Here is an 18995-nt window from a genome sequence, read left to right on the forward strand (position 1 = left end):
ACTTAAGAAATGCATGTGTGTATGTGTGTGTGTGCGCTTAGGTATGCATGTACATATATGTGTGTATCTATGCACATGTATATGTGTATGTAAACATTTTCTAATTCGCCCCTATCACAATATTTGTGATGTGATGCTAAAAATAAAAATGATGAGGGAAAAAGGGAATAACAAAGACATACAGATGTGGGTACCTTTATAACACTATATTTTTAGGAGTAGAAGCTAAATTTGTTATATTTCTGATAAACTATTTAATGATCTGTTGATTGGTCTTTCTTATGTGTACTTTGTAGGGTGTTGCACTAACTAATTGACCCAGAATGGCATCTTTTATGTGTAATGTTTGGTTCACACTTTTCATCTTTACTTATATAGTTCTTACTTTAGAACAACTGTAAAATCTTCAATCATGGGTCACTGAATCTCTAATATCAACTAGAAATGCTGACTTAAGAGCCTATGGAGAAGAACAGTAAATACAGTTTACGGGTGAAAATGAAGGTACATGGACAAAGAGAAACCATTTGGTTGTTAGGAAGAGAAATCCACTCAAGTGAGTGAAGGCAAAGGGGAAATCCCTGGAATGGTTCACAGGATCCCTGTGAAATATGTGACAGGTCTATGGGAACCAAAAAGCCCTCGGTTTCTCTCTCCATCTGCACCACATGCTCTCTCAACTCTGCTTTTTTTTTTTTCTTTTTGCATGTCTGCTCCTTTCACTCTACATAGTCAGTGGTCATTTAATTGCAATTTATACTCCACATCACCTAAGCAGGAAGGAAGGATTTAGTATTTGGATGCAGGAATATCCTATGGAACTCAGGGTCAGGAAGTGCAGCCAGCTGTTGCAAGAGACTGAAGCCAAAGACTATAAAAGTCATCCAGAACTGAAATGTTCCTCCTATTTCCTTCAAGCAAGAATGTCTCTTGTCTCTGTTACTGTCTATACTTCCTTTTTCTTGCCTAACCCCTCACTCTCAATTTTACTTCCCCGACCTCTTCCCAGATGAGCTTTGTTTCTACATTCATGCAACCAAACCTCAGTTCTTCCTTTACCCCACTTCTTAGTTCAAATGTCCAATGGAGATTTATGAGTCATCAAATGTCAATTCCATATTTCCAGGGAAGTCTCTGATTGGCCCATGTTGGGTCAGGTGACTACCTGGTGACTCAGCGTGGGAGGTCTCCTGGAATAACCAGGTCTATATAGGCATATGCTGTGTTCAGCAGGAGCTGTGGGAAGATTAGTTGGGCTGTTAAAACACATTTACCATACATTTATTATAGGAGTCTCTGCTCTGTTAGTACATGTTGCATATTCCATATATTTTAGTAGTATTTATTATATTGGATATAAAGTCTCCTTAAGACTAACTTCAGCAGTATTTTTAGGTTACCATTGGAATATACTTAAACTAATATCAGTATAAATGTATTGATTGTATTTCTAGAATCATCTTGTAATTTCTTCCTGCTGAGGAGGATTCATTGGGCAGCTTTTAAAGGAAACAAATGTGGGTAATTTGTTTTGGCTATGGTGTCATCACTAATAATTGAACCTGAGTTAACTTTAGTGCATTATCATGTGATAACAATATTGCCAACAGGGAAAGATGGTATTGTTCCCTAATGATGACTGGTGCTCATGCCTGCATCTCATAACAATTTTGTGCTCTTTTGGATTGTTGACTTTATATTTACTAGAGGCCCGGTGCAAGAATTCGTGCACAGGTGGGGTCCCTAGGCGTGGCTGGCGATCAGGGCTGATCGGGGCCAGGCTGATTGGGGTCAGGCTGATTGGGGCTGGGCCAATTGGGGCCTGCCAGCTGGGGGGAAGAGTGGGGGAATGGACCGCGGGAGGTTGGCTGCCAGCCCCAAGGAGGGAGCCGGCCCTCAGCTCCCCTGGGAAAGGGGCCGCATCTGCCGCCACCCACTCCTGGTTCCCTATCCCAGCCCAGAGCCTGAAGGCCTCAGTGGGTCGGGAAAGGAGGCGATGATCGCCGGGCCAGGTATAGAAGGAAAGGATCCTGGCCGTGGGTGCCCCGCCACCACCTGTTTCCCCGCCTCCCCCCATCCTCCTTCCCTCACTTGCTGCACCACCAAGTGTCTGCCCCCTGGTGGTCAGTGCACATCATAGCGACTGGTAGAATGGTCGTTCCGGTCATTCAGTCATAAAGGTCACTTAGGCTTTTATAGATATTAATATATGCCTATAATGGTCTCTTTCTTAATCTCTCTTTCCAGAGTGGAGTATGTGGTTCATCCCTAAGCCTTATTCTTTGGAGACATTATTAATCATATAATAAACCTTTGTTCTACATATGTTGAATGTGTAATTCTTAGCTCTGTGTCTTTACTAGCTGTGTATCCTTAGGCAAGATTCCTAAACTCTATGTGTCCCTGCTAATTCAGTAAAATATGCATAACAACACCTATGCCATTGGCTTGTGTTGGGGATTCAGAGAGACAATGCAGGAAAGACACATAGCAGCAAGCTTTCTATAAACATTGCTATTATGATTACGATCCTTATATTTATTCTCAGAGAGGTGGAGAGGTGGTTGTAGTAGCTGCCTCCAGTTACCATATCACATTCCCCCAACACCATACCTGGCTCAGCTGATTTCAACTGCAACTACCATGGACAGTTCTTGTTCACCAAGCACTTACAGCATCCTACCTGAGCTTACCTGTATGTCTTCCCACTTTCTTCCCCAGGGCTGCCTCTGATGCCAAGAGAGTTCACTCTCCCATGTCCACACATAGCTTGGAAGTGCTACCTGTGATCATTTCCTAGACTCCAACCCTTACCCAGTGGGGGACAGAAGCCAGTCCACAAATACACCAGCCTCCCATTGTTCAGTGGACAATTTTGGGTGACATTTTGAAAACTTCTCAGAAACCCCAGCAGGGTCCACTGCTTTTTACCTTATTCCACAGATACCAATAACACATTAATATTGATTTTTCCTCATTTTCTGATCCACTTTGACTGTTCCTCCCCCCTCCTGATTTTTGTAATTATTCCTGCCCATTCCTCCTCCTTAACACTCAAACCAGCCTTTGTCTTAACATCTGTTCATTCTTCCTTCACTTCCTTACTGATAAAATGCAGATAATAATAGTCACTGACTTGTAAAATGGTTATGAGGAATACACAAGCCATCCCAGTGCAAATATAAAACACTTAGGACCATCAGTGTCTCATAAGTAGTAAGTTGCATGTAAGTGTTATGTCTCCATATCCCCTCGTAGACTTATTCAATTGTATCTAGAAATCTTAGCATTAGTTATGCCCTTCTTCATCATGGCATCCACCCCCCTGTGTGCAGCTTTGTTCGGCCCCTCCCTTTAGCTTCCTTTTGCTTGCTAGTGCTGACAAAGTAGAGAGAGTAGCAAGTGTTCCATAGAGCTTTGTCATTTCTGGAAGCATGTGACAGGGTCCTTGTTGTGTGCTGTGCTCCATTTTTTTCTTGCTCCAACAGTCCTGCCCCCAGATCTGTTGGCAGACACCAGATGCTGCTGCCAGCTCTTGCTTATTCAGAGGCTCTTTGTCCAGACTCTTTGCTCTTCTCTCTGGCTGCCTGCCGTTTGGCCCTTAGATGCTCCCTGGCATTGCTCTCAGAGGGCATGCCAAGGAGGGAAAAGATGGCGGAACTCAGATTAGCCAATTATGGGATCTGAAACATTAGGATTTTTTGGTTCCTTGGGCTTTCGTTTCTAAGCCATCTCTATCTTGAGATGAAAAATTCAGAATCAGCCTTGTGCAGTTGCAATATATTTTTCTTTGAGATATAATTAAGACATAGTAAAATGCACAGATCTCATGCAGTTTGATGAGTTTTGGCAAATGTATGCATTCATGTAATGACCACCCAAAATAAGATGATTTCCATCACCCTAGAAAATTACCTTATTTCCCTTTCTAATCAATTCCCCTCAACTCCCCCAGAAAACACATTTTGATTTCTATTACTATAAGTGTTTCCCTCATCTTGAACTTCATATAAATGAAATCACCCATATCTATTCTTCTCTTCCTGATCTCCTATTTAGCACAATCTTGAGATATATTCATGTAATTGTATGTATTAGAAGTTTGTTGTATTTTATTGCTGAGTAGTATTCCATTGCATGAATGCGCTCTAATATTTTTAAATACATTATCTTGTTGATAGAGATTTGAGTAAGTTATGATTTGGGACTAATATTAATAAGGCTACTGAGCATATTCTTAAAATGTATTTTTGAGTAAATATATTTTCTTTTAGATAAATAACTGCAGGTGGAATTGCTGTGTCATAGGTGAAAGTATATTTAATTTTATAAGAATTGGTAGCAAGATCCATACCATTTTACCCTGCCAAGGACTGCGAATGAGAGTTGAGGTCCTCAGGAACCTCCTCAACATTTAGTATTGTCAGTCTTTTCAGTTTTAGTCATTCTAGTGGGTATGAACTGGTACCTTATTGTAGCTCTACTTTATATTTCCTTGATGACTAATGATTTTGAGCACCTTTTCACTGTGCTTATCAACTATCCCAATATCTTCTTTTGTCTTTTCAAGTTCTTAATGGTAGTAAAGTGAAGCCAATTTGACCTCCTGCTCTCAATTATGCAAAAGGAAAATGCAAATATCTAAGGTTCTATGGGAGGTACAAAGAAGTTCAAGGAGTCGTCCACTTAGTAGCACCTGCTATCAATGCTTTGCCCATACCTCTTGGTACTTACTTGCCTAGAGCATGTCAACAATCTCCTGGGACTGTCTATGTGAGAGCTTTCTTTTGGCCTGTGGTGGAGTAGGTCAGAAATGCCTGGGAATTAATGCTCCCAGGAGCAACTCTCAGCCAATGATGCATGGGAATCAGAGGTTAAATACCCTTACTTTCTTTCACTTTGAATAGAATAACTCCGAAGCATGTTCTACACTGACTCAAAGTCCCCCAAAGGAATTGAGCCTTAGTTCTCCAAGTAATAATTTATTCAGTGAAGCAAACTTATTGACTAATTCTATCTCCGTCACATTTCCTATTCTCCAACTGATTTTCTCTAGGATCACTTCCAAAATGAACCACTTGTACTTAAGTTCTTGCATTGTGATCTCTTCTGAAAAAACACAGCTGAGATGCCTGTCCCCAAAGAAGAGTGGTGGGACATAATAATTGTTGTGTGAGACTAATTAAGACATTGATGAGTTATGCTGATGAAGTTATGGCATTGATTTCCTCGGTAGCCACACAGATGATGAAAGGGCCAGATGAAAATGGCAGAAAATCAATAATGTCCATGCCTAGTAGAAGCTAAAGTCCCTATGGGCTGGAGGCTGAGCGTTGGAATAGGTTTTCTCTAAAAGCTAGGGATGTTGAAGTGGGGACTGAGAGGAGGGGAGGACATTTTAGGAAGTAGATGGGTTGTGACAGTGGCATGGACATGCACAAGATATTTGGAGTAGCAATCTCTCTGGAGCTTGAGATTATATGGGAAGGAACCAAAAATAAGCCTTACAATGTATGTTAGGATCACATTAAAAAGATTCAAATGAAAGACTAGGATGTTTGGACTTTTCCTCATAGGTAGTGGGGAGACACTGAACATTCTTCAGCAGGGAGTAGCACAATAAAATCGGCTTTCTGGAAAAACTAAGGTAGTGTAGTTGTGGAGAGTCAATCAAAGCTTAAGATAGAAAGTAGGTTTTTTAAAATATATTTTTTATTGATATTTAGAGAGAGAGGAAGGGAGAGGCTAGAGGGAAGCATCAATGAGAGAGAAACATCATCATTTGGCTGCCTCCTGCAAACCCCCAACTGGGGACTGAGCCCCCAAACTGGGCATGTGCCCTGACCAGGAATGGAACTGGTGACCTCTTGGTTCCTAGGTTGATGCTCAACTGCTGAGCCACGTTGGCCAGGCAGGTAGAAAGTAGTTTTAATGACTGATACAAATGATAAAATCCTAAAAATGGATAGTGGTAATGAGAATGGAAAAGATAGCATCAATTCAAGAACTATTGAAAAGGTTCAATAGAATTTGGTGACACTGATAATGGAAAGTTGACCAGATAAATGAGTCCAAGTAATTCTAAAGCTTCTAGGCACTTGTTTTCAAAATATTGTCAGAAATACCATAAATAAAGAAATTAAGGTGGAATGAAATTTTAGAGTGAAGCAATTAATGAGTTTAATTTTATACACAGAATTTAAACTTTGGTTCCCCTTTTGACGATTGGCAGTTATACATCCATATCCAGCAGATATTTTAAGATTTGGGACTGGTATTTAAGAGAGAGTTTGTTAAAGTACATCTGAGAGCCATCTTCTTTGAGGTAATACTTAAAGCTTTGGTCCTGAATAAGATCACAAAGGAAGAAAGTGAAAAGAGTGAAGAACACAGAACTGAGGATTAAGCCCTGGCAAAAGACCCCATGTAGGGAGGACAAAAAGAGATAAGTAAGTAGGTGGGAGAAGAATGCCCAGTCAGAAGGGTCATGGGGTAAAAAGGGAAAGATGATAGAATATTGGGGGATAAACACTGTTAATGCCTTCAAAGGTCAGGGAGGATGATGACTCTCATTAGACTCTCAGCCTGGTGGCAGAGCTGAAATTTACATAGGTAGGGAAGAAAGCAAAACAACACAATCACATGCTAAAGTGTTTAAGCTGCACTGTGATAGCAGAAAGGCAAGGGTCAGCATAAGCTAGAGGCAACAGGAATGAGATCGAGTAAGAGATGTAACTTGAACATGAGCTTTGTGGACAAAAAAGGGAGAAAAAAGAATTTGCATGAAGAAGACCACCATGAATAAAATCATTGAGGAGAGACTGAAGCTATTTGGGAACATAAACTAAGGATGAGGGTATTTACCAACTTATGCATATACTGCCTGCTTTCCCAAGAAATGTAAGGTCCCTGGGCCAATTTAAAAATAAAGAATCTAACCATGTCTAGTCTTGAAAGGAGCTACCTATAGAATCAACTGAGCAAGAGAGAGTGATAAGTGACCACAGATGCAGAGCAGAAACCAAGACACTTTGGGGGCCAAAAGTAGTTTTGTGGGGTGGACTTATTTAGTCTTTGAAGTGACTGTGTATACAAACACAAATAATAGGGTGTTTTTTTTAAATACAAATACTGAGCTTCCATACTTAGAACCAAGCACAGATATCTTAGTGTTATAAAAGTCCACTATAGCTTCTTCAGCACAGGTTTGTCTTAGGCAGGTATGCAGTAGTATGTACATTTGTTTTGCTGTACCTGTACATCCCATTGAGCACACACAATTTGTGTGATGATGGGGATGAGAGTAGTGATAGATACCAAATAAATGTGTTTACCTTAACAAAGCTGTGTTCTCCGGTTTTGGGGTTAAATCTTTTAAGTAGTTTAAGAGTAAATTACTGATTTAAATTTTCTTTTCCCTTTCCAAATATTTTGAGGATATTATGAGAGAAATTGCCCTGCCTGGTGCCTTTGAATTGCTGAGGCCCTTACTTCTTTTGGTTACCCCAAGATACCCAAATCTGTCTTCATAAAAGTTGTTTCTCAAAGTATCTAATGGTATCAGAATCTAGCCCAATGGGGAATACAATCTCGGATAAAAGTTTCTTCCCCACTGGGTTTCCTGAATATAATGGCAATGAGATTAGCACATTTCCCCAGTGATTGAGTTGGCATGTGTCCATACATTTATAAATAGAATTTATTGTGAAAGTTACTGTGCTACATGGGTAAGTAGCTATTGCAATTTGATGATAGAAAGTGTTCTCTGAAAAGAAACTATTATATGCCTTATGTGCCATGACATCTGAGGGGGAAAAATGGACAGAAGATACAAGTGGGTTTTGTTTTGAGTTCATTCCACTCTATATACAATAATGAACAAGAAAATATATTTAACATTTGGAAAACTGATTTATTTTTCCCTATTCCTCTCTTTTTAATTACATGGTAGGGTCAGTTGGGGGTAAATGACAATTTCAGATCCTTCATCATTTTGCTGTCTTCTGGTAGTGAAAGGGCGACATGTTGGAGTATGTCCAGATTTCTGCTCCTCTCTCTCTGAGGACAGCAATAGACTCATGGAACTTGAAGACCATTTAGTGTCAGGAACCAACCTGTGCCTCAATCCAACCATCATAACCTGATCTTTGTCTGATGAGGCAGATGGTGAACTTCTAAGGTGAACACTGTGGTGAAAGGAAATTTATGTAACTTAAAATATCACTGCCACCCAGCCGGCATGGCTCCATAGTTGAGCATTGACCTATGAATCAGGAGGTCATGTTTTGATTCCCAGTCAGGGCATATGCCTGGGTTGTGGGCTCAGTCCTCAGTGGGGGATGTGCAGGAGGCAGCCTGTCAATGATTCTCATCATTGATGTTTCTATCTCCCTCTCCCTTTCTCTCTTAGATCAATAAAAATATATTTTTGAAAGCTATATCACTGTTGCTATCACCACTAAAACATACCTCACTTCTGAAGGATGAAGTTGCATGTTACAACCAGAAAAATACTCTTTTCAATAAGATCAACTGTGCTTTGTGATCCAGTCCAAATTCTAATAGTGAGAAAACACTTTTATCCTAGTCTGAACAACATGTCATGTCTCCTCTTAAGAGATCAGCCATTTCCTTTAACCAGCTGAGTTCTATGCCATGATCATACAAGAGAATGTGTGCTGCTGCTCTGTGTGTGTGTGTGTGTGTGTGTGTGTGTGTGTGTGTGTGTGTGTGTGTGTGTGTGTCTGACCTGGGTTCTATGCAGAGCTGTCTTTACATTGCATTTCTTTTTTCTTGATAGTCCAGCTCCACAGTGAGAGCCTATCAAACGAGTAAGTCAAGACTGACCATGAGCCCTGGCTTCAGCTCCCAGTGGAACAGCAGCCAACCATCCTGGAGTACATACTCCTTTCCAAGAGCGAGCTTGCACTACCAGTCCCATGCCAGCTACACCTACTGTACTGGACACCCTGCTGTAAGTACCCTGTTTTCAGTATTTAGAAAAGTGGATGCTATATTTAGGTACATTTTGAATCCAGAATTGGTATCTCTCTATTAATTGGGCAACTTTTCCAAGGCAAGATTATGCTGCTCTTGAGTAACAGAGGTAAGCAATGGAGAGTGTCTTATTTGTTTACATGACATATGTTTGGATGATCTGTGCTAAAAATTGATGTTTCATTTAAAGTTATCTTGAGGTGAAATACATGGACAGAATTTTCAGAATGATGGTGTGGAGGCTGAAAGTATGTATGTCTCTGGTTTTATTTTCTGTTGTCCTCTGGGCTGTTTCATAAGAATTTAGTCGTTGCTTTTTCACTGAGAATGGATGCCTTTCAAAATAGAATAAAGTAGTCCATGGAGCCTGTATGTCCCCAAATTCATCAATGACTTTGTTGCTGTAGTTAAACATGTATTAACATATATACATGTAAATTCATCAGTGGAGTATTCTCCAGTTCCTGCCACCCAGAACTCTGGGGTTGTTGGCATAAATGACTCAAAGGACAAGAGAAATTAACCTTTGGTGGGAGAAATAAATGCATGGAATTTGAGAACCTTTTAGAATAGGCTACTTGTTTCTGCCTTCATCTTTTTTGGCGTCCCAGTAAGATTACTAAGATTTTTTTTAAATTATAAATTGCACTTGCATACTTGAAAAAATCATAATGAATGTTGATTATGAAGACCTATGTTTACTGTGAAAAATCCAAACACAAGACTCCTGGGTAATGAGAGACCTTTGAAAGTAAGTCATGTATGCTTGTCATAGTACCCCCTCCCACTGTCATTAACTGTAGACATGGGTTCTTCAGCCATTTACCAGGCCCCCGTGGACTTCTGCACTTTGGCGATTCTGTTTGCATTCCAAGGTTATGGGATTATAAAGTGTTCCAAGGTTCTAAATTGAGGAAATGTGTTTCCAATATCATGTCATAAAAACACTTAAAAGAAGACTCAAGGAATCCACTCAAAATGTAAATTGGCACAATTCTGTTAAAAGGTGATTTGGAAATGACTGTCAAAATTTAAATTGCGCATACCTTTGACTCAATAATTAAACTTTTGGCATCTAATTGGACATGTACAAGGATGTATGCACAAGGACGGTGTTAGTAACCTTTTGAAACTACTTGGAAAAAGAACCTAAATAAAATCATCCATTCTTTCAACAACAATAATTTATTAAGCATTTTTGGACATTTTTATATTCCAGCATTTTTCTTGGTGGAAGAGGCACAGGAGTGAACAAAACCAAGTTTTACTCTCATGGAGCTTCTATTCTAGGGGGGGAAAAGCTGGTAATTATATAAGTAAACATATGAATAAATAAAAAGGAACAAGCATACCAGAAAAGTATGCAGTCATGTTAAATCAGTGATGGCGAACCTTTTGAGCTCGGCGTGTCAGCATTTTGAAAAACCCTAACTTAACTCTGGTGCCGTGTCACATATAGAAATTTTTTGATATTTGCAACCACAGTAAAACAAAGATTTATATTTTTGATATTTATTTTATATATTTAAATGCCATTTAACAAAGAAAAATCAACCAAAAAAATGAGTTCGCGTGTCACCTCTGACACACGTGTCATAGGTTCGCCATCACTGTGTTAAATGCTATGCAAAACTGGTTGAAACGATAGATTGACTGGGTGACTATTGAAGTTGTATGATCATCCAAGTCCTCACTTAGGAGGCCAGGTTTTATCTGATTGAAAAAGAGAAATAACATGCAGAGTTCAGGAGGAAGAACATTCCAAGAAGAGGAAACAGTGAGAAGGACCAGAGGCAGGGATGAGCCTGAATGTTCATCACACAGAGAGAAAGCCAGTGTGCCTGGAGCTTAGCTGAGAAAGAACAGGGAGATACAGTCAAAAGGAAAGGCAGAGGCCAGAGTCTGTAGCACTTTATAATCTGGAATAAGGAGTTTGTATTTTATTTAAGTATGGTGGGAAACCATTGGAAGGTTTTACGGAAGGAAATTATAGGACATAATTAAATTCTTTTAGGACTCACTCTGGCTTCTTGAATTTCTGGTAGAGGAACAAGAAGGAAGTTAAGGAATCAAGTTAGGAGAGTATTACATGCACATACACACACATGCATGTATGTGTGCATATCTGCATATAATAGACTGAAGTTCTGTAGTAAGAAAAAGATTTCTTCTTGTATATCCCTTAGTATGTTTGATGTTCAAAATATATGCATCTTTTTTTCATCATAATAAAGAAGCTAGTTGCATATACTTTGAACAAAATTTTCTGTGGTAACTAGTTCCATTACTAAAATGTTCCTGACCTTTTTCTTCAGTCATTATTTGTCAAGCTAGTCATGACAAATATAATTTATTGAAATGTTTCAGTTCATATTCTTACTGGCCTCAAGGTCATCTAAAAGTAGCTGATATTTATGGAACACATTTTCCAAGCTCTGTTCTAAACAACGTTATGTGCATTTTCTATCTTGGGTTGGGACTCCATGATGTGGAGGGCCAACTGAAGTTGTATGTAGATTTTCAACTGAGTAGGAGGTTGAGGTCCCTAATCCCTAAGTTGTTGAAGGGTCAAATATAGATACATATTCACCATAGCCCTAGGAGGTAGTTACTGTTATTGTCATCATTTTAAAGATTAGTAAAATGAAGCTCAGACAAATTAAGTATCTTGCCCAATATTATAGCCAGTAATGCGGCCTGAGATTCAAATGGTTTTTTGTCTCCAACCAGTATTGGTATCCATCTATAATAATAGAAGCATAATATGCTAATTAGATCAGATGACCTTTCGGATGAGGCCGGGGCTGTGAAACTGGGGTCCTGGATGCCTGCTGGTGGCCAGAGGGAAGCCTAGGTCCCAGGTGCCAGAGGGAAGCCGGTGCTGGCAGGTTTGGGTAAGGAAGGCCTACTCTTGCACGAATTTCATGCATTGGGCCTCTAGTTGTATTGTATTGCTCCTTACCACTGAGTCCCTGTGTTGTTATCTACATGTTGAGGACAATGATTGTACCCCAGGTAGAACTCTTTGTAATCATTTCATTCAAATGTGCAGGTTACTCCTTAGAGAAGTACTTGTATTTATAAGATACTTGCTTTAGGTCTGGGGATAGGAATGAATAATAGATCCTATCCTGTCTTGAAAACCATTGTATTGCTCCTTATCACTGAGTCCCTGTGTTGTTATCTACATATTGAGGACAATGATTGCACCCCAGGTAGAACTCTTTGTAATCATTTCATTCAAATGTGCAGGTTACTCCTTAGAGAAGTACTTGTATTTATAAGATACTTGCTTTAGGTCTGGGGATAGGAATGAATAATAGATCCTATCCTGTCTTGAAAACCACTGGAATAATTACAGGATGTCTAGCCAATTTTTATAATTTAAAATCTAAAAGCTGTTACTTCCTTTTGTCACACCACTGAGAGTGAATTGAGTCAAGTGTGAAAGTAGAAGGAAACAATGGGGAAAATCTATAAGAAATAGTCATGGGTGTTATACTTTTGATTTCAAGGATACTCTAAGGATCAATTTGAAGCCTACTTGACATTCTTCCATTATTTCAACATTTAAACATTTCTTTCAGATTTTCCTCCCATGCCTGATCAGATGGCAATAAACTTGACTCCAAGATCAGTGCTCATTTAAGTTTCCTACCACCTTGTAAAAGGAATGATATTATCTGAAAATAGGCCAGAAGTTCAGTAGAGGGGAACCTTGAGAGCTGGGTTAAGATGACAACATCTCAAAAGGGTGATTACCTCATAATTATTAGTTGGATCTATATGGCAAGCCAATTACTAGAGAAATATTTGGGGCTCCAAAATGTGAGAGCAGATTCCATAGTTGTCATGCAGTGTAAGATCCACAGAGGTTTTGTGGTTAAAACCACAGAAACGGAATTCCTGTCTGAATAGATTGCCAGTGATTTTCTTGAGTCATATAATTTAGTAGCCTCTAATGAAACTATAAATGGTCTCACAGCCTGGTGAGATTCTGGCCCTTTTCTCTAAGTTACTAGTTTGATTGAAGATTTCCAGCTCTTTAATTTCCTGGGGTTATAAGGGTGGCAGCCAATGTGAAGTTTGTGTAGTCAGTACATGTGACACAAGCGGCTTCCTTTTGCTTCCATTCCCCTGCTACTGAGGAATCCAGATACCCCATGAATGTCTGGTTAGTGAACTTGAAATTGGTAGCCTATAGAAATCTCAGCACACAGTAATGCCTCTCACTGACCAAGTAAGGATTTCTCAGAGCCCTGTTGTACAACAATGTATTAGTTTCCTGTGGCTGCTGTAACGAATTCCCACAAGCTCGGGGGCTTAAAACAACACACATTTATTTGTTTCTCTTTCTGTATTGGAGGTTAGAATCGGAAATCGAGGTGTTGGCAGGGCCACACTCCATCAAGAGCCTCTGGGGGAGAATCTGTTCCTTGCTTTTTCCAGCTTCTAGAGCTACCTTCTTTGCAAGCCTTCACTCCTGGGCCCTTCTTTCATCTCCAAATCCATTTCTCCTCCATCTTCACACTGTCTTCTAAGTCTGTGGTCAAACTTCTCTCTGTTTCTCTTTTATAAAGACAGGTGATTACATTTAAAGGCCCACCCAAATAAGCCGGGATAACCTCCCAACCTGAATATCCTAAAGTGGATGAGATCTGCAAAGTTCCTTTGGCCATTTAAACCAACTTGCACAGGATCCGGAGATTAGGTCGTGGACATCTGGGAGGACTGTTGTTCAGCCTACAACAACCATAATATCCAGTGACTCAGTGGCTAACCTTTGAGCCATTAGGTCATTATTTAGGGCTTTGTGAAACTGATGGAACCTCTTAATGAGGGAGATAAAGTGAGAGGGTTTTTTTGAGTGATAGAAAACTGAAATGGATATCCTACAGCAGTGATTTCTCATCTAACGGCACATGTAAATTAATTACTAAAATTCTGTAGCACACACAGAAATATATTTTTTGCCGATCTGACAAAAAATAGGTATACTTTTGATTCATTTACACCAGCTGGCTATTGTTGTGTTGACTGTTGTCATTTTTTAATTTGACAGTCTTAGGGAAAAGAGGTCACTGCCCCTGGCTAAATAGGTATTAGATGTTTTAAAAATTCTTGCAGCACACAGGTTGAAAATCACTGCTCTATGGCAATTGAAAATTATTGAAATTCACTAATATTAGTTTGATTTTTCTGAAACACGATTTTTTCTACTTCTGAAATGAAATAACCTTGATAATCATTCCAATACATACCTTTAAAAAGTAAAGACAAAGTTATTCAAACTCTCCTCATATTTAATCAAATGCTCTAGTAAATGAAGAAACCATGTCTAGGCAGCCTCTTCAACTTGGGGTATGAAATGGCAAAAAGTAATATTCAAGTACTACAGTAATATAAATGATAATATAAGTCAAATATTAAATATAGCATACTTTTTATTGTTTAAGGAAGTTAATATCATGTAAATTTCTTACCTAATCACATTTTTTTATAACACATTTCACTCACGAAATCATTCTCTAATAATTTCTGAAATACTATATTGACTAGTGCACTGGTTTTGGTCTTTCATTTTATACTTTCATCAGCAGCTAAATGATAACCTTGCTAGCTTCATGACTTGACATGGGGAACTACATCAAATTTCCACAACTTCCTATGAATTGATAGTCATTCAGTGACTGGGGATCGAGTTAATCCTAAAAGAATGGGGCTCATTGGACTTCCAAATAGCTCTGCTCTCCCTGCATCTTCTCACGTGTGCCTTTTTCTTCTCAGACCTGAATGATGTTATCATTTAAGTGACCCTAGAGAGATGGACAGAGGGAGAGGGGAAGTGGGGAAGGATGAACAGTAAATGGGGATTATCTGATCCTCACTGCTGGGGCCAGGACTCTGTGTATTATTTGCTCTTTCTCTGGTGAGGAAGCACAATATGCCTCTGTGCCCCACGGATGCTCGTTGGGAGACAGCTTGTGCCAACCACAGGCAGTGACCAGGTAGAGCCCAGTGCATACTGAAGACAAACTCGAAATGGTTAAAGAAAAGAGATTTTAAAAATAATAATAATACAATAAAAAGAGAAGAGAAGAGATAAAGAATATAAAATGTAATGGGAGTATGCGCAGAGGTTGATGCTGCCTAGAGGTAGTGGAGGCTTTTGCTAAGGCCCTATCTCTCCTTCAAGAGAAGAGTAGGCAGGTAGGGAGGGAGAGTAAGCAGCCTGGTGCTAGATTCTCTCTCTCTCTCTCTCTCTCTCTCTCTCCCTCTCTCTCTCTCTCTCTCTCTCTCTCTCTCTCTCTCTCCCCATTGATTGATTTTTAGAGAGAGAGAAGAAAAAGAAATAGTGATTTGTTGTTCCACTTGTTTATGCATTCATTGGTTGATTCTTGTATGTGCCCTGACTGAGAATCACACCCACATCTTGGAGTATCGGGATAACACTCTAACCAACTGAGATACCCAGCCAGGTAGCAATACATCTGCAAGGGAAAGAGGGGAGACAGTGCCTGCAGAGGGACTGTCTCTTTTAGTCCCTGAACAGATTTTCAGGAGAGTCCCTCTCTAGAAACATGTTTACAAAGCACAGGGACAGCTGCCTTCCATCGGGAGTTAAGTTGTCATATAAAGCAAGGGCTCACAAAGCTATCAGAGGGGACATTGTCTCACAATGAAGGCATGTGCTGTCTGTGTCCATGGCAACTGTCTATATCCATGGGACCCAGTAATTTACTAACTGCTTCCTGAACCCAGACCCTACTCCTCCCCATGGGCATGGAAAAGCATAATTTTGGAGGTTTATAGAAGGGGTTGGGATAGGTTGCACCTCTCCTTTCTCCTAAATAAGGACTTTTATGCTTCAAGGCTACCCACTAACTTTGAAAATAAAGAGCAAGTCCTCTGTAACAGATCCCTAGCTCTGTGCTCCAATGCCCACTCCACAAAGATGTCTTAGAGTCACATTTTGCTTATTTGTGGTTTCTGAAATGAAGCACAAATGATGGCATTTAGATTATTGATTATTTTAATGGTTATCCCAACTACTGTTATTCTGTATAGTAACATGTGTGAAAATGTTTTAATACTTTAAACAACTGGTATGGCTAAAGATTAGCTTAATTACAGGTCTGCACAAACTCCTAGGGGCTATTGAAAACTTTTCAAAGAGTACTGAAAATGAAGTAATAACCAGATCTTCAGCTTCCATGAATTTTCTTTTATAAACGGATTAGTCTGATAACTTACTAGTATTCCAGTAGCTAAAGTCACCATATATCTCCATTTCTATGCTTTATGTTTATTTCCTAGAGCACTTATTAATAGTGTCCCCTTTTACTCTCAAAAATGTTCAAGTTTGGAAGATATATTATAGGGTCTCTCTACCACAGTCCTTTCCAAGAGAAAGCGTATTCCTTGCTTATAAATTTTACTTTGGTCTATTGCCTCAGGGTGTAAAAACCTCTCCAGGGAGACACCAACAAAGAAAAGCTTCATAGCATGATTAATCGGGCACCATAAACCAATGGGGCTTCCAGTCTTTCCCAGCTGCTGTGTGTGTGTGTGTGTGTGTGTGTGTGTGTGTGTGTGTGTGTGTGAAAATAGTAGTGTAGCAACTCATTAAACTCATAATGAAAATTTTAGGTAGCTTAAAAATGAGAAAGGGTGTCTATAATTTTTCAAAGCTCTTCAAAGAACATGTGAACAGAGTTTGAAGACTACGGCTCAATGGTAATTTTTCCTAAACTTTTTTTTATACCTCATGGAGGCTGCTCATTGCTCAGGACTCTGGTTGCCCCAGACCTTGCCCAGCTTCTCAAAAGGCCAAGACATTACACATCCCTATCTCTTTCATATTGCATCATGTCTAATGCTATCACTCCCCTGTCACCCACAGATCTCCTACTAGACTAAATATACAAAGCATGTGACAAAATGCTTATAGTCATTGAAGTTGGAGTAAGGAGCTCTATTGGTTAGGATTCTTTTGCTACAGAAACCGAATATCTAACTGACAGTGGCTTCAAAAACATGGAGGTGTAGGAATTGTCTTAATAAAAAGTCTGGAATAGAGGTAGGCATTTATGTTTGCCAATATGGCTGCAGTAATAGTACCCATCTCACATGCTTTTCTGCAGTGGGACATTGCTGTTCTCCCACCAAGATGTGGTCTCTAAATGCCCTCTTCTTAAATTAGACTAGCCTTTGTGACGATAGAATGTGCCCAAGTGATACTGTGTGATTTCCAGGTCAAGGTCAGAAACTCTCTTGAAAAGCTGGGTTTCTGAATGCTCTCTCTCAGGACACTTTCTTTCTGAACAAGTCACCATTCTGTGAAGAAACTCAAGCCACATGGAGAGGCCATGCGTAGGTGCTGTCTGGTCAACCTCATCTGAGCCCAGCTTTTGTCTTCTCAGCCCACATGTCTGATATGTGAGTGAAGATACCATCAGATGACTTCATTCTCTAGCTGTTTGAGCCACTTCCAGGTATTTGAATCTTTGCATCTACAGCCCCAGACTGGAGAGGGCAGAGACAAATCATGCCCACTGTGTCTTGTCTAAATTTCTGACCCTCAGAACTGTGAGCATGATAAAAACACTGTGGTTTTAAGTCACTAAACCTGGGATAGCTTGTTACTCGGCAACAGTAACTGAAACAGTAGATATTTCTAGGGTTGATGTAGCAGTTCATTAGTATCGCCAAAGAGAGAGGCTCTTTCTGTGTTTCCTCTCACCATTCTCTCATCGTGTTGTGATGTCACCTTCCCTTACATAGCACAAGATGAAGCCCAAAACCCCAAACATTTCATTTACCTATTAATAGTTCTTAAAAAGGAAGAGAGCAGGGACTTTCATTTGCACTACAGTTTTATCAAGGAAGAGAATGTTCCCCAGAATTCCTTTGGTAGACTTCCACTTATATCTCATTGACCAGAACTGATTTCCCTAGCCAACTTTAATAAGAGGCAAAAGAATATAGAACTTCCAATATTACTGTAAACCATGCACATTTAAATCACCTTGAATCTTTTTCTTTTATATATAACTGATCCCAAGCTTAACCAATGAAAGCAGGAGCCACCCATGTGATTCTTCTGTGCAATCATATTTGAGAATCATTGGTTTAGAACCTAGGACTTAAAATGTGATCTGTGGACTAATGATATCAGCATCACCCGGGAGCTTGTTAGAAATAGTTCAGTCTAGACATACTAACTATGAGTCTGCATTTTATCAAGATCCCTTGTTTATGTGTATGCACATGCACATTTGCAAAGCACTGGTTTAAACAAACAATCAGTTATTCCCTGGGGCGAGTCATATTGAAATTCGGGGTTCTCTTAGGATAGAAAAAGGGGAATGCCTGTTGGGAAAACAACCAACAGTGTCTGCCATAGGAATGCAGACCTGTGTTATTTTGCTTCCCCCAGCATGCCTTGAGGCATCTCCCTAGAGGAGTAAGTCTCCTTGGAACACAGTTTTACAAATCACACACTAAATGCCAATTCCTGTTTTTACTACAGTATTATAAAACCAAGATGGAATCGGCTGTGATGCTTCTACTTCCCTGTGTGGCTGGTTTGTCCCTCATTTGTACATGGCTCAAGGAGAATAAATACTCTTGGTCTTACTGTCCGAGAATTCTCTCCTTTATTTGCATAATGTTTCAGGGACTAAGGCTTGTTTCTCTAAAGTGTTCTTGCTTCTTAACTATACTTTTTTGGTTGTCTAGTACTCTTATAGACTACCCAGAGTAGCTGAGTCCCAGGCATGATCCCTCAACTCTCTTAAACTTTGAACAAGGGCATATCTTCATTCAGCAAACATTTAATACATCTTGTAAGTTGGACATTGTGGTGGGTAGGCTCTATGATAGGAGAATAGGGTAGAAGAGGAAGGGAATGGAGGATAATATAAAGTGTCCATATTTACAAGTTGCTTAAAAGCTGGTATACAAGAGATCTGAGGAAACAGAGCTATAGTAGATAA

The 18995-nt window shown here is 39.6% G+C and overlaps 1 protein-coding gene across 5 annotated transcripts in view; it reads left to right on the forward strand.

Annotated features, from left to right (window-relative positions):
- The window catches only part of RBMS3 (RNA binding motif, single stranded interacting protein 3), a 965283-nt gene that overhangs the window by 221047 nt on the left and 725241 nt on the right, over positions 1-18995 (forward strand). For 4 of the 5 annotated variants that reach the window (XM_005878038.2, XM_014549230.1, XM_014549231.1 and 1 more), the window contains exon 1: positions 8805-8974. In XM_005878038.2, coding sequence (XP_005878100.1) covers positions 8849-8974 — 126 coding nt within the window. In that variant the 5' untranslated portion in view covers positions 8805-8848. Of the gene's footprint in view, positions 1-8800; positions 8975-18995 lie in introns of those variants that run through there. The other variant, XM_014549237.1, reaches the window with a different exon arrangement.

The sequence above is a fragment of the Myotis brandtii genome, unplaced genomic scaffold (assembly GCF_000412655.1).
Source record: "Myotis brandtii unplaced genomic scaffold, ASM41265v1 scaffold54, whole genome shotgun sequence".
NCBI classification, from domain to species: Eukaryota; Metazoa; Chordata; class Mammalia; order Chiroptera; family Vespertilionidae; genus Myotis; species Myotis brandtii.